Here is a 12,311-nt window from a genome sequence, read left to right on the forward strand (position 1 = left end):
TTCTGGTATTTTATAAACAAAAATTTTAATCTTTAAAAAAATTGCTTAATGTAACTATGTATACAAAAGTCTTACTAAATCAGAAACAGGGCACAAACCCACAAGCATGAAAGAAAATGCCGTTTCTAGCTTTACAGCAAATGCCATAACAAAAGTACTCAAGATCTGCAATTTCTTCCAAGTATGCCAGCACTAAAATGTGTCTTTGACTAAAGCTGGCATTCACAGTGAACTTTATTTACCAAACCGAAAAAGCCCTATTTATCTGCAAAAAAGCTGAAGCGGGGAGAGTACAGAAATCTTCTCTCCACACTCCTCTGCCCAGAACCTCCTATCTCAGCTTTCATATTCAGTAACAACTTCTCAAACTGACCACTTACAACCTCAAAGTCACCAGAACACGTAGACCCTCATAACGATGCCCAGTGAGCCATCATGACACTTCATTGTCATCCATATCATATGAAATATAGACATTGAAAACCATCTTTTATTTCCTTCCAGGTTTCATTTTCAGTTTAAATTCTGTGCATGAAGTGCAGATGTATGTAACTGCATGTGAATATTCTCTACCAAGAAAAGAAACAGCTAGTAGTCTCTAAGAGCCACCTGCAAAACAAGCAGATCAAGTATTTTACTAGGGCAAGTAGAAAATAAATGTTTTTCATGAGGTATATTTACAGAGCACATTTTTTTTTTCTGGCTTCAACTTATAGTCACTGGAAAAGCATGCTCTAATTATAACTTTTTATGGGTTTGCTCATTTCCAAACATTTGAAAAGAAAATGCAAGTTGTTTATAAAATTGTTTTTCTTGTTTATTTTAAATGAAGCTGGTACAGACAATGTCCATTCAAAACCCACGTCCCAGGCCAAAAGGTACAAACAAGAGTGTCAAAGTAACACCAGTTGGCTGCTGTGAACATTCTTGCATGAATACCTGCGTGTACTAATTCCTATATGAAGTTAAAATGCTTCTGGGCTCTTCTGGTAAGATTTAAAAATCATTAGGGTTTTCAATTTTATGTCTTCAGCAAAGCCATCTCTGGAGCAAGGAACAGGTGACAACAGTTCTAGCTTTTCCGTCTCCAACTCGGTAATCTTCGTCGGGCCATCAGCACAATTTAAGCAAAATAGCTCTGAGTTATGGATACACAATTTCTCCACAGTTTAGTTCTCTGAAAAACTTCATCTCGCACTGAAAGTTATAGTCCAGGAGTGAAACAGTCACACATCAAAACTTCAGGGCAGATATGGAAGTCATTAAGAACACTCGCCCACCTGGCAGATCTTACAGCCTTCGTGCCTGGAATGCACGAAGCCAGTGAACATACAAACGCATGTGTGTACATGTATTCCTAAAGGGGAGGGCAGAAGGGAAGAGGGGGAGCAAGGTTGCAGCTGGATCACAGAAGTTCAGCACAATGAAAACAGAAACAATAGTGTATAATGAGCACGAGAATTCAAAATACCAGACGCTTGAAAATAAACTCCCAGAGATGGGGTGCCAGTTTCAGTGTTGAACACCACATTACAAAAGAACTATTATTTAAAAATAAAAAAGGATTAAGAGGGAAGAAAAACAGAAGGATCTAAACTGTTGAGTGACCCCCCGTCTGTTCCTGATAAACTTCAATCACATCTTCCTCCTCCATCCCCAGCTGTGAGAACAGAGAAAAACAGCAAACAATTGTTATAAATCTGGTGTGATGAAATCAGAGCAGGTCCTAGACAAGTCATACAATGTTTTGTTCCTCCGTCCCATCATAATTCAAAGGGGCAAAAAGTCACCATCTCACTAGACAACATTCATGATTTTTAGCCCTTTTCCTTAGACAAGGACTTAGATATCTGAGTCAAAGCAAAAGCCTTATGGTGAAGCCTAAGCCCAGCTGTGGAGCAGTACACACCAGGCTGGAAGACACTGGGCTTTACCTTTCTCTAAATCCCTCGTTTAGGGGGAACATCTTAGGGAATGCACCAGCTGTACAGCCACGGGCATTGTGTATAGCACAGCACCAGCTCACAATGCAGCTAACGCCTATAGCTTGGAACTCAAAGCCTGCTTACGGCTCTTCTCTCAGAGACAGCAACTTGTTCAATTCCACAGTCAACAAGTTGGTTTGATTTTTCAGAAGGTCATTATTATGAGTGTTTCTTCCTGCTTTGTCATAACAATTGGTGGAAGTCACTGGATAGAAGTAGCTGTTTTCTGTTTATTTACACTTTGATCTAGTAAATGTGAACTAAATACATATTTATTCCAAAGTCACACTGAAGTTCAAGATCAACAGCTGTCAAGTTTCCTTCAGGCTTTTTTCCCCTCCGCAAGCAGGCAGTGACTGCACCCTCCCTTCTGAGGCAGTAACATGAAGCCTCTCTCTGAACCGCCTGTGGGCCTTAATAAAGATCCCAATTAGCAAAATATTGTCAGACTATATTTAACTAAATACAGTCCAATGAGTTGGCTGTATGTAAAGAAAGATCTTCATTCTGGTTAACGGTCTAGCAGAACAGAGAAGCTAACCAAGTCAGTATTTGGTTTGTCCAGTGAATTCTATCACACTCTTGCTAAAAGAAACTCACCTCCTTGGGGGTATGATTATCAGTAATTCTCTGACCCTCGAAGAGGAACCTGAGTGAATTCATTGGAACACCCTAAAAAAAGAAACAGATGTACAAGAGAAAAAACAAAACAACTTACTGAAACTTGTTATGTGTTTAGAAGAAAAGCGTTTTAAACTAAAAAAACGATGCTGAAGTCCAAAAAGAAAGTGTTAGTTCCTGTTACACAGGGAGCTCAGCTATTCTGTTGCACTCATGCAAAAAAAAAAAGAAGCGACTCAAAAAGCATGAGAGTGCTAAAATGCATGTTTATTGCAGAGTCTCACTGGAGTTCTAGCTCAATGACTTGGAAGTTTCCTTAGCTTTTTTCCCTTACCTTTATTTATAAAGTATTGACTATACCTTCCCTCCCAAGACATTACACGTTAAAGTCTTGTCTTTTTCTGAACTGTGTATCAGTCTTAATAAAGACCCTAAAACAATATGAGGAACATGATGTTTACTTCATGAACTACTACCCTTGTTTTCCCAATCTTCTATGGCTACAGGAAGGAACAGCAACATTTACCATGATCAGTTTTGCAAAAGCTCTGCACTGGGGACAAGAAAAAGAGGAGCTGAGGGGGAGAAAAAAGGGACAGCTCTCAAACAATGAGAAAGGAGCATCCCAAAAGTACTTAAAGTTGCAGTATGTCTGCTGTACAGTGTGCCCACGTTCCAGCAGAACATCATACTTCACCTCAATAGGTAAGGCAAACACCTCATCTTTTCCTTGTCTTTCAAGTTACAAGAAAAACAAATGCAAGTGAAATATGACACAGTTTGTGCATCAATTAAATCTCAAACACTGCTTGCAAATAACTAGGCAGGCAAATTTCACAGGAAAGGACAGATCTTCACATTGTTTAAACAATCCCTCTGTCCACCGTGGAAGAAATGTTCATGGTCCCTTGACTAGAGAGAGGGTACTCAATACCAAAAACTGCACTGACTGTGTATGAAGGAAATCACAGACTCCCCAGAATTCAGCCCAGGAGATACAGCTGTGTTCATTCAAACAACTATTTTTTTCTTAAAAACAAATTCCACACGTGCATTTGCATTAGTCAACAAGACTGCTGCATGAATTATTTCCAAGACCTTATTTTAAGATTTCAAGTTTTCCAAATGAATCACAATTTTAATCACTCGAATTTGGCTATAAACGTAGCTGGTATTTGATCTTTTCTTTCCTCCTACTCCAGAAAGATAGCAAAAAAGAACACATTCTGCAAAAGAACACTTCAATGACAAGTTCAACTCATCTTTAAGTATTAAGAAAAAAAAAATCCCAAAGTATTATTACTTTTATATCTCCTGAAGTGAACTCCAACACACTTATCTAAGAAAAGGCCACATAAGGCATCTATCCCCAAAGCTGAGGGCAAACTAGGCCAGGGCTTCTGGAAATAGCAGCTGTGAATCCACAATATCTGCCACAGAATCTGCAAGTGAAGATATATTTTTGCTCTGTCACAGTTATTACTATTTACCTACATCCACAATTAGTATTGCAGATTTACCTTTAACTTAGGGGACAGTAACTGGTGTTACTTGATTACCATATTAATGGCTGTAACAATGCCTAAGGCTGCTCTCATCCTAAGCTGCAGCATTCTACAGCTTTAAGGGAATTTTATTTAGAAACAAAAGATTTTACAGCAACTATAAATGCATGCCTGGACATTTTAAAACAAATGTCTGAGCAGCCACTACATACTTTCAAGCAGTAATTTTAACTTACTACAAACTTCACAAGGGTCTTACACAGGAATACCTTTACTTGTCAAAAGAAATTTAGGAGATCCATTACATTTGTACTGTCAGATACCTCAAAAGTCTTTATTTGAAAGAACAGAGAGAAAAGTAGTTTGGGTTTTTGCTTTTTTTAAAGGCAGTGTCATTATTTCACAAACCTGTCTTTGACAGTATGATTCTTTGAGTTTCTTGAGGTGTGTTGTCATTTTCACCTTGAAGTGAATTTCACTGCTGTCCTAAGAGCAGAAAAGAAAAAAATTAACTCTCCTTGTAGTAAATGCTAACTTTATGTTATTTTAAGTCTTTCATTAAGAAAAATTATATGTAAAACTAACATGGAATGCAGTTTAACTATCACCATGCATACCTTGGTGCATCATAATCGGAACCTCCAGAATGATGTATCAGACACTAAATTCATCACGTACTTCCATAGGAAGCTCTTTTTTAAAGAACAGATGGCATAGTATAGCCTTAGGCTCAATATAGAGGTTGTGGATTTAAAAGTACTAAAACCCATACATGGTTCAGTCTGTGCTTCCATCTTTACCCAGCTGATGTACTCGTGAAATACAAACACACATATGCAGGGGACTTCTGCTCTGAGATTCCTAAAGAGGCAAGTTAAAGCTTGCACTTCAAAATATATACGAAACCTTGTTCAATTAGAGTAATTATCTAGAAGTCAGGATACAGGCAAACTTGGCAACACAACACTAACCTGAGGAGAAATCTTAAGACTCGTTATTCTGTAGTCCTTCCTACCAGCCGTAAGATGCGAGTCTCTACAACTGTCAAAATGGCTACAGAGTTAAAACAGACTGCAAAAGGTTCATGCGGGTAACTTTCGGTTTTTGAATGTGTTCTTATCATTGCTGATTAATCCAGCAAGAGGTAAAGTAGTTTCTGTTAGTCCTACTTTAAGTCATCTGTCTCCACCCAACAGCAACAAACAATACTGCTCCAACAAACAATCCCAGTTAAGTCATCTGAGCGAGGGGGTTCTTTGCACAGAAGGACTTCTGTTCAAGAAACATCTCGACATTCACATTCCAACGCGGCTTGAATGCAGACTTATAATCCACCATTCACGTCTATGAACACACCAGCCAACAGAATCCTTTTCCTATCCCTCTCCAAGAAAACTGACTTCATGCCTAATGCACTCCACCAACTCCGGAGACCTGAATTTATCAATTTTGCCACATCCTCAATGCATCATATAATCATACAATCAAATAACTCATATCTCTCAATGCATCACAAAACTCCCCACCAGAGTACCCTAACACACATTTCTGGCAACTGAAGTAGTTTATGGCAGGGGAGGATCCTCGCTGAAGAACCTGGAGCATCAGCTTTCATTTGGTCACTTGTACCACACAAAAACTGACACCTCTACCAAGTGTCAACAAGCAATTATGTAGAAACTCACCTGCCCAATAACTTTGAGTTTGATGTACTCCCCTTCTTTCTTATCTCCTAAGTCCTCAGCTGAAGGTTTTGCTTCCTGCAACATAAAAAACTATGATCAGTTCAACACTTCTTTATTTTCACTGGACAGTATGGTCGCTGTCATCCTCTTTGTTGCATGAAATCAGACTACTCAAGGTGTCTTTTTCGCTGTATGTGCACAAAAAACCCAGCAATCTTTCAACATTATGAAGGGCTGTCTGTCTGCCTGTGAAAAGTTTAATTAATGACAGATGAGAAACACTGTAAAAATGGCAAGAGAAAAGAGAAGAATCATTTGGAAATAGATGACACACAGAAAGGTATTATTTTATACCACAAACTCTTGGACAACAAACAAACTGCAAAACAGAAACACAGGAAGTGTAGTAAGATGCTCAGATATTTGACAGAAAAAAGAACACTGAGGAGAGTAAACAGAAAGCACTTGTGACACCCTATCCACTTGGAGCGACCCATGCATGCATTTTTCAACCTACTGCATCAAAATCTACTGCACTACTTTCAAAAGGATGGTCAGCCACCTTCTTTTCTATGACAACAAAACAACATCAAGCAACAGCTTCCTTCTAGCACGTTTGTTTTAAGACCACGATTCTGAAAAGTTGTAGAAGTTGCAGTTCCAAGAACTATAGTGTTTTGTTATCTTTCCAGGATAAGAATCAACTGTACAGACAAGTTTGATTCAACTACTTGAGCACTAAATCTCATCAAAAGGGAAGTGTTATGCACTCTAAGACGTGAGTTAAGAACATCAAAGTTTTCATGTTCGCAGTCGATACACAAAACAAGTAAGAGATCAGGTACTATAAACCCCATTCCTTGCCTGTCACTACATATTCTGGGTCAGCCCTTTCGTTATGTTTCACTGCAGCAAAAAAGGATTTTACACAGACAGTGCCTCAGGTCTAGATGGTGCTCAGTGAAAAATTGTTCCCAAGCAGTCAGAAGTATGGATACCCTGCTGATTGTGTTTCAGATCTTCTTTCCATATTTTATCGCTTAACATAGTAGATAAAATAACCAAAATATGTACATGTGCCTACTACAGGCTTTTTCCCAGCCCTAAAGGGACTTTTGGCCAAGTATACAGAAATACCCCTTGTACGGTTAGACTTCAACTTTATGATCAAGCATCAAAACCTGATACTAACCTTCTCTATTAAGTCCATCCAGACAGGTCTCTATCTCCAGATTAAAATGGCAGACAAGCCTTTTTAAGGTTTGGGGGTTTTTTCCTCCTTAAAGAGGTTAAACATGCACAACTTCTTTGAATGTTAAGAGTTCGGGGAAGAGCACAGGGCAAGTCTGCAAACACCTTTCCCATCTGTACTCTCGGTCTGGAGCAAAGAACAAGAGGAAGTGCTCTTTGTATCGCTTTGACTCACTGCCTCAACCCAGATCAATTCGATTTCTGCAATGACAAAAAGTATGAGCCAGAGACTCCACCTGGTTTAAATACCTTTTCTTCTTTTAAATACCTACCTGGGCACAACCTGAACTGCTAGGACTGATTCATCACCCTTCAGTCTCAAACCCAGAATCTGAACCCGAGCTGTCAAGAAACTAGACACCCTCAGGTCTTCAAGCAAGTCACTTCTGAAACATGAAAGGAGTCTCCATGGATAACACAGTCACATCAACCGGTGTTCCCCACCAAAGTTTTGCCTTTCTAACATACATGGACTCTAAGCTCATGGGACTATTTGCAGGAATAGAAATAAAATGGTTTCCATTCCTGACCAGAAAGAAGCAAAACCAAGAACCTGCAACTTTTTCTGATAATTTACACAAACAGCATGTTTAATTAGAGGATTACTAACCTCTAGGAATCAAAATGAGATTCTAATCTCTATAGATCTGAAATCTGTAACTTCGAAACTGGCTCCTGTTTCACTATCACTGAAAGAATTTGTAAGAACACACTGTTCCTTTACATGATGTCTCAGGTCAGTCACTAAGTTTACCTTACAAATTGCATTACCCCAGCAGTAGAGGTATTTGTAGCAGTTATATAATTCTGTGCACTGTAACAGATCTACCTACTTAGATTTCCAAACCAAATCACCCTGTACAAGGTATTACTAATTATCATCGCTACTATGACAGTGCCTCTGGCCAATAGGAGTGGGAAACTATGATTCATGTTTGATTCCTACCCTCAAGGAAAGAGGGCTGTAGTACTAAAAACAAACAGGGGAAGCGGCAAACAGTAGAATAAGCAGAGGGAACTGGCGTCTTCAAGCCATAAAGATGCTCATTTAAAGCCCCAGCAACCTCTCACCCACCAAATAAGAGCAAAGAGAGCTTTCTTCAGGAAACTGAAGAACTTCAGGAGAAGAGAAATAATATCAAATCAATGCTGACAGTGCCAATAACTAAAGCTTAAAATAGGAGCAAAATATTTTAAATCAGAACACAAGACCCAGCAAGTCTTAAACAGCTCTCTGCAGTCTGTCAGTGAACTACGCTGCCATTCAACAGTAAAGGCAACACAAAAACATGAAACAAAGAAAGCAAGGAGACTGCAAAGTTGCTAAACTCCAAGAATTCATTAAAATCCTGAATCAGCAATTTGCAAGCAAGCCTCCAGCCTTCTACTTGTCCCGAGAAAGGAACTGGTGCTTTGGACGCCTCATGAAACAGTACATGAAAAAAGACCCCCATACAAACAGACCAGAAATACCACAACGCTCCAAGTTCAAAGGGTTCATTCCACAGTTTTCTTTAACAGCACAAAATAAGGATTCTACTACTGTCTCACATTTATATACCAACACTAAATTCATGACCCTAAAAAGCACACAAAGTTTCTTGGATGAAACCCTGGTATTGCTATTGCAACTAACAAAACCACAAAACAAACACTGTAAGGCAATATATTTCAAGTTTCCTCCTCCAATTTTCAAAAGTGCTCAAACTTCAATGTCCAAGCCTAAAAAAAAAAAACCCAAACACAACTATGCTCAGCATTTTAAAGAAAAATTAACAAACCCAAAATGACTGGAGGAATAGACAACACCATACTTCCTAACTGAGCAAATAAACTCTTACTCTTTTTTATAGCAGTGGAAAAACACAATCAAACTACAGTATTCTTTATTAATAGTACATGAACAGATAAAAATTACAGCACTTAGATTCGATGAAAGCAAAACCAGACTAAGACCCTTGAAGGAAGGGGAAAAAACATTTTTTTGTTGTTTTGCTTAGATTATTTTTTTTTCAAGTCTGCCCTTTCCAAAAGCATTTTTACTTATCATAAAAGTCAATTTCCCATTGGAAATAAAGTAACTAAGTCAAGTATACTTATTTTAGTATAAAGACAGGCCAAAATTATCATAAGTGGTGACAAATGATGCCCTCTTAACTTAGTTCCAGGGCCAAAAAAAAAAAAAAAAAAAAAAGACACTGTAAGGAAGCCACGATTTTGGGTAATCCAATTATTCCTGTAGGACTGATAAACAGAGGAATGAGATATACAATGCTCATAACTGTACATTATATTATTACTTAAGCATCTGCTTAGCTCTTGTTGCACAGCCCCCCCACAGGTGAATGACACAACATCCAACCATGTATGAAACAGCAGGGCCCTTATTCACAGACCTTTAAAACATGGATCCACAAAAGTTATGACATACATGGAATTTTACATACTTCAAGCAGTCCCAAAGACAAAACACGTATGTGTTTCAGCAGAACTTGCCTGGAGAAGGAATTACCTAACGAAAGCTGCTATGCGTTAAAACATGCCTCGGTTCGTATGTGCACACAGCTACAGAGCAGGTCACGTGAACATCTGTCTACAAAACGTAGTTCAGAATTTGCCTGGGTGTTTTTTTTAGTTTGGTTGGTTTTTGGTTTGTTTTCTTTTTTTTTTTTACACGCAGTCACTTTCATGCATTCTACCACAGTAGAAACATGTCCTACTGGGTGCCAGCCATCGCTGTGTTCCCAGCTGCCCTCTCCCAGGCACAGAGGCAGCAGCACCATCCCCAGCTGCATTGTGCTTCCAAGCCGGGGGCGGCGAGCAAGACCACCAGCGCATCCAGCTCCGGTTTGTATTCGCCAGTCAAACGTACCGAGGCTGTTCCTCAAAGCAGACACGGTCTACACTAAGCTTAGCCTTGTCTCTCGGTACTTTTAATTTCCTGGCTGGTACTAATACTATTTTTGACTTCACACCACTACAAGAAGCATTTGAAGTACTGACATGGATTTTTCCAAAGCCTTAGCGTTATGACAAAGTTAGAAAACGCTGCCCTATGAAAGCAACACAAAAAATAAAGCAAAACAGAATACAAATTAAAACCGGAACGCTGTTTTAACTTTCCACTAGTAGGTCACATAGCCTAAAGCAAGAGTTGTAAGCAAAGGACTGTATACATGCCAGGCCGAGCAAGCCAGGAACTTGCGGTACAGGTAACTAATTAAGTCCACGATTGGGAAGACAGAATTGACAGGGACATACGATGTATACGAAGAGAAGGCAGGATAGAGCCTTGGTGAAGGACGGGGTACTTGATACGGCAAGCAGCGCTCAGCTAAGAATGCTTGGCTTTCTTCGCCCCCCACCTTCGCATTCCTAGGGCGAAGAGAGGACCCGGCAAGCTCAGCCTAACCCGCACAAAGCCCGCTCCGGGAGGAGAGCATCCTACCACACACCCGGGAAATGGGAAACGAAAGGAAACAACTGTTGTGCAACGCGGCTCACCCCTCGGTGCGCTCCCGGGTTCCCAGGGCCGGGGCTGCCCCGGCGGCGATCCCGCTCCAGCCGGACACCGCCCCGGCCCCCGAGCGTCCCCGCCCGGAGCCCGCCCCGTGCTGCTCGCGAAACAGCCCGAGGGAAGGGGAAAGGGGGATTAGTATGAACGGGAAGGGGGGGCTGAGTTTGGCCGAGGTCGGAGATCGGCATCCAGGCACACACACACTTCCCGAGGGGAACGTTCCCCCTCCGGCGCCCCCCGGGCGGCCGCGGCCCCGTTCGCCCCGGGCAGGGGCTGCCCCGCGGCCGCGGAGGGGGCAGGGGGGCCCGGGCAGCTCCTCCCGCCCCCCGGGGCTGCGGGGCCGCGGCCGCCCGCCGTGCGATCCCCCTGCGGCCGGGGCAGCCGCCCGTACCTGGTCAGACATGGCTCGGCCCCGTGTCGTGCGGCAGGCTCGGCTGGGCCGCTGCAGGCGCTCCGCTCCTTTCTCTGCCCGCAGCGCAAACACAGGGCCGCGGCGGGGCGGGATTTCCTGTGCGCCTGAGCTCACTTCCCGCTCGGGCTCCGCCAGGCACCACTCCTGGACCCTCGCACCGTCCTTACGGAGCCGCCGCCGCCCTCGTCCCCCGAGGCTCCCCCAGGGAGAAGCAGCCGGCGTTGCTAGGAAGGCCGCGCGCCGGGGCGGCCCGGCCTGCTGGGCCAGCGCAGGCCGCAAAGGTGATGAGGCGTCTGCAGCATCTCTCTTGAGAGGAGAGACTGCGGGAACCGGGCCTGGTTAGTCTAAACAAGACGGAGAGGCGATTCATTAATGCATATAAATATCTCAGAGGCGGATGCCAAGAGGATGGTGCCCAGTGACACGAGGAGCAATGGACATAAACTTAAACACAAAATAACACACAAGAAGTTTTTCCTCAACATGGGCGAGAAGTTCTTCACACTGAGAGTGGCCGAGAACTCGAACAGGCTCCCTACAGAGTTTGTGGAGTCTCCCTGTAGAGAGACATTCCAAACACACCTGGATGCATTCTTGTGCCACCTGCTCCAGGTGACCCTGCCTTGGCAAGGGGGTTGGACTAAGTAATTTCCAAAGGTCCCTTCGATCTCTTAACAATTTGTGATGCTGTGATTCTGTGAAGTCACATAACCCTTCCCACGACAGCAGATCTTGGAGAAAAAGCCCCTACCATTATGCCTACCTCTAAGGTAAGCTTACCCTACTAAGGCTTTTACTAACAGATAATATTTCACAGCAAAACTCATTTCTCTATTTAGGCACAGTTTGCCTTTTTTTTTTTTTTTTTAGTCATCACAACCATGCAAACAACAGGATCTGCACGTATTAGGCAAATCTGTACCCAGGCAGTTGCATTTGCACAAACTTGCAGTGATAAACCCCACTGGCACAGAACAGGTGTCCTGCTTTACATGGGCACAGCACGGCTGTTTAGAGGTCTGCACAAGAAGCAACACCTGCACCTAAACAGATTACATTTAGACTGCAAACTGCTTAGATTATAGTGTGTAGTAGTAATGTCCCCTTTACAACAACTAATGCAACTCCTGCACGGCATCTCTGCTGGAATAGGCACGTGCTTAGATCTAATGGCCAGCCAGGAGAAAAAAAGCCACCCGTGAGAACCATAAAATAAAATGAATGTAAAATAAATGGATCAAGAGAAGTTAGCTCTGCTGAAACACGAGATTAACTTTATTGGCTACCTTGGCTAAGAAATTACTCTGGGCAGAGCACATTCATCAACACAAGCAT

At 42.0% G+C, this 12,311-nt stretch overlaps 1 protein-coding gene across 1 annotated transcript; it reads right to left on the reverse strand.

The window, feature by feature from the left end:
• Window positions 1-792: 792 nt before the first annotated feature.
• SUMO1 (small ubiquitin like modifier 1) lies at window positions 793-11,101 on the reverse strand. The gene is made up of 5 exons (XM_050340645.1): window positions 10,956-11,101; window positions 5,797-5,871; window positions 4,520-4,597; window positions 2,586-2,657; window positions 793-1,660 (listed from the first exon to the last, which is right to left on the reverse strand). Exons 1-5 carry the CDS (start codon window positions 10,965-10,967, stop codon window positions 1,592-1,594), a joined length of 306 nt encoding a protein of 101 aa, XP_050196602.1. The 5' UTR covers window positions 10,968-11,101; the 3' UTR covers window positions 793-1,591.
• Between the last annotated feature and the right edge of the window lie 1,210 nt (window positions 11,102-12,311).

This window comes from Myiozetetes cayanensis, unplaced genomic scaffold, assembly GCF_022539395.1.
Source record: "Myiozetetes cayanensis isolate MyiCay16 unplaced genomic scaffold, myiCay2020 scf9, whole genome shotgun sequence".
Lineage (NCBI taxonomy): Eukaryota > Metazoa > Chordata > Aves > Passeriformes > Tyrannidae > Myiozetetes > Myiozetetes cayanensis.

Bases quoted from the DNA above. Each gene is read 5' to 3' on its own strand.
- SUMO1 (XM_050340645.1), bottom strand. The intron at 2,658-4,519 runs GTTTGTGAAATA...TTCTTTTTTTAG, and splicing joins AATCATACTGTCAAAGACAG to GGTGTTCCAATGAATTCACT. The intron at 1,661-2,585 runs GTGAGTTTCTTT...CTGTTCTCACAG, and splicing joins ATAATCATACCCCCAAGGAG to CTGGGGATGGAGGAGGAAGA.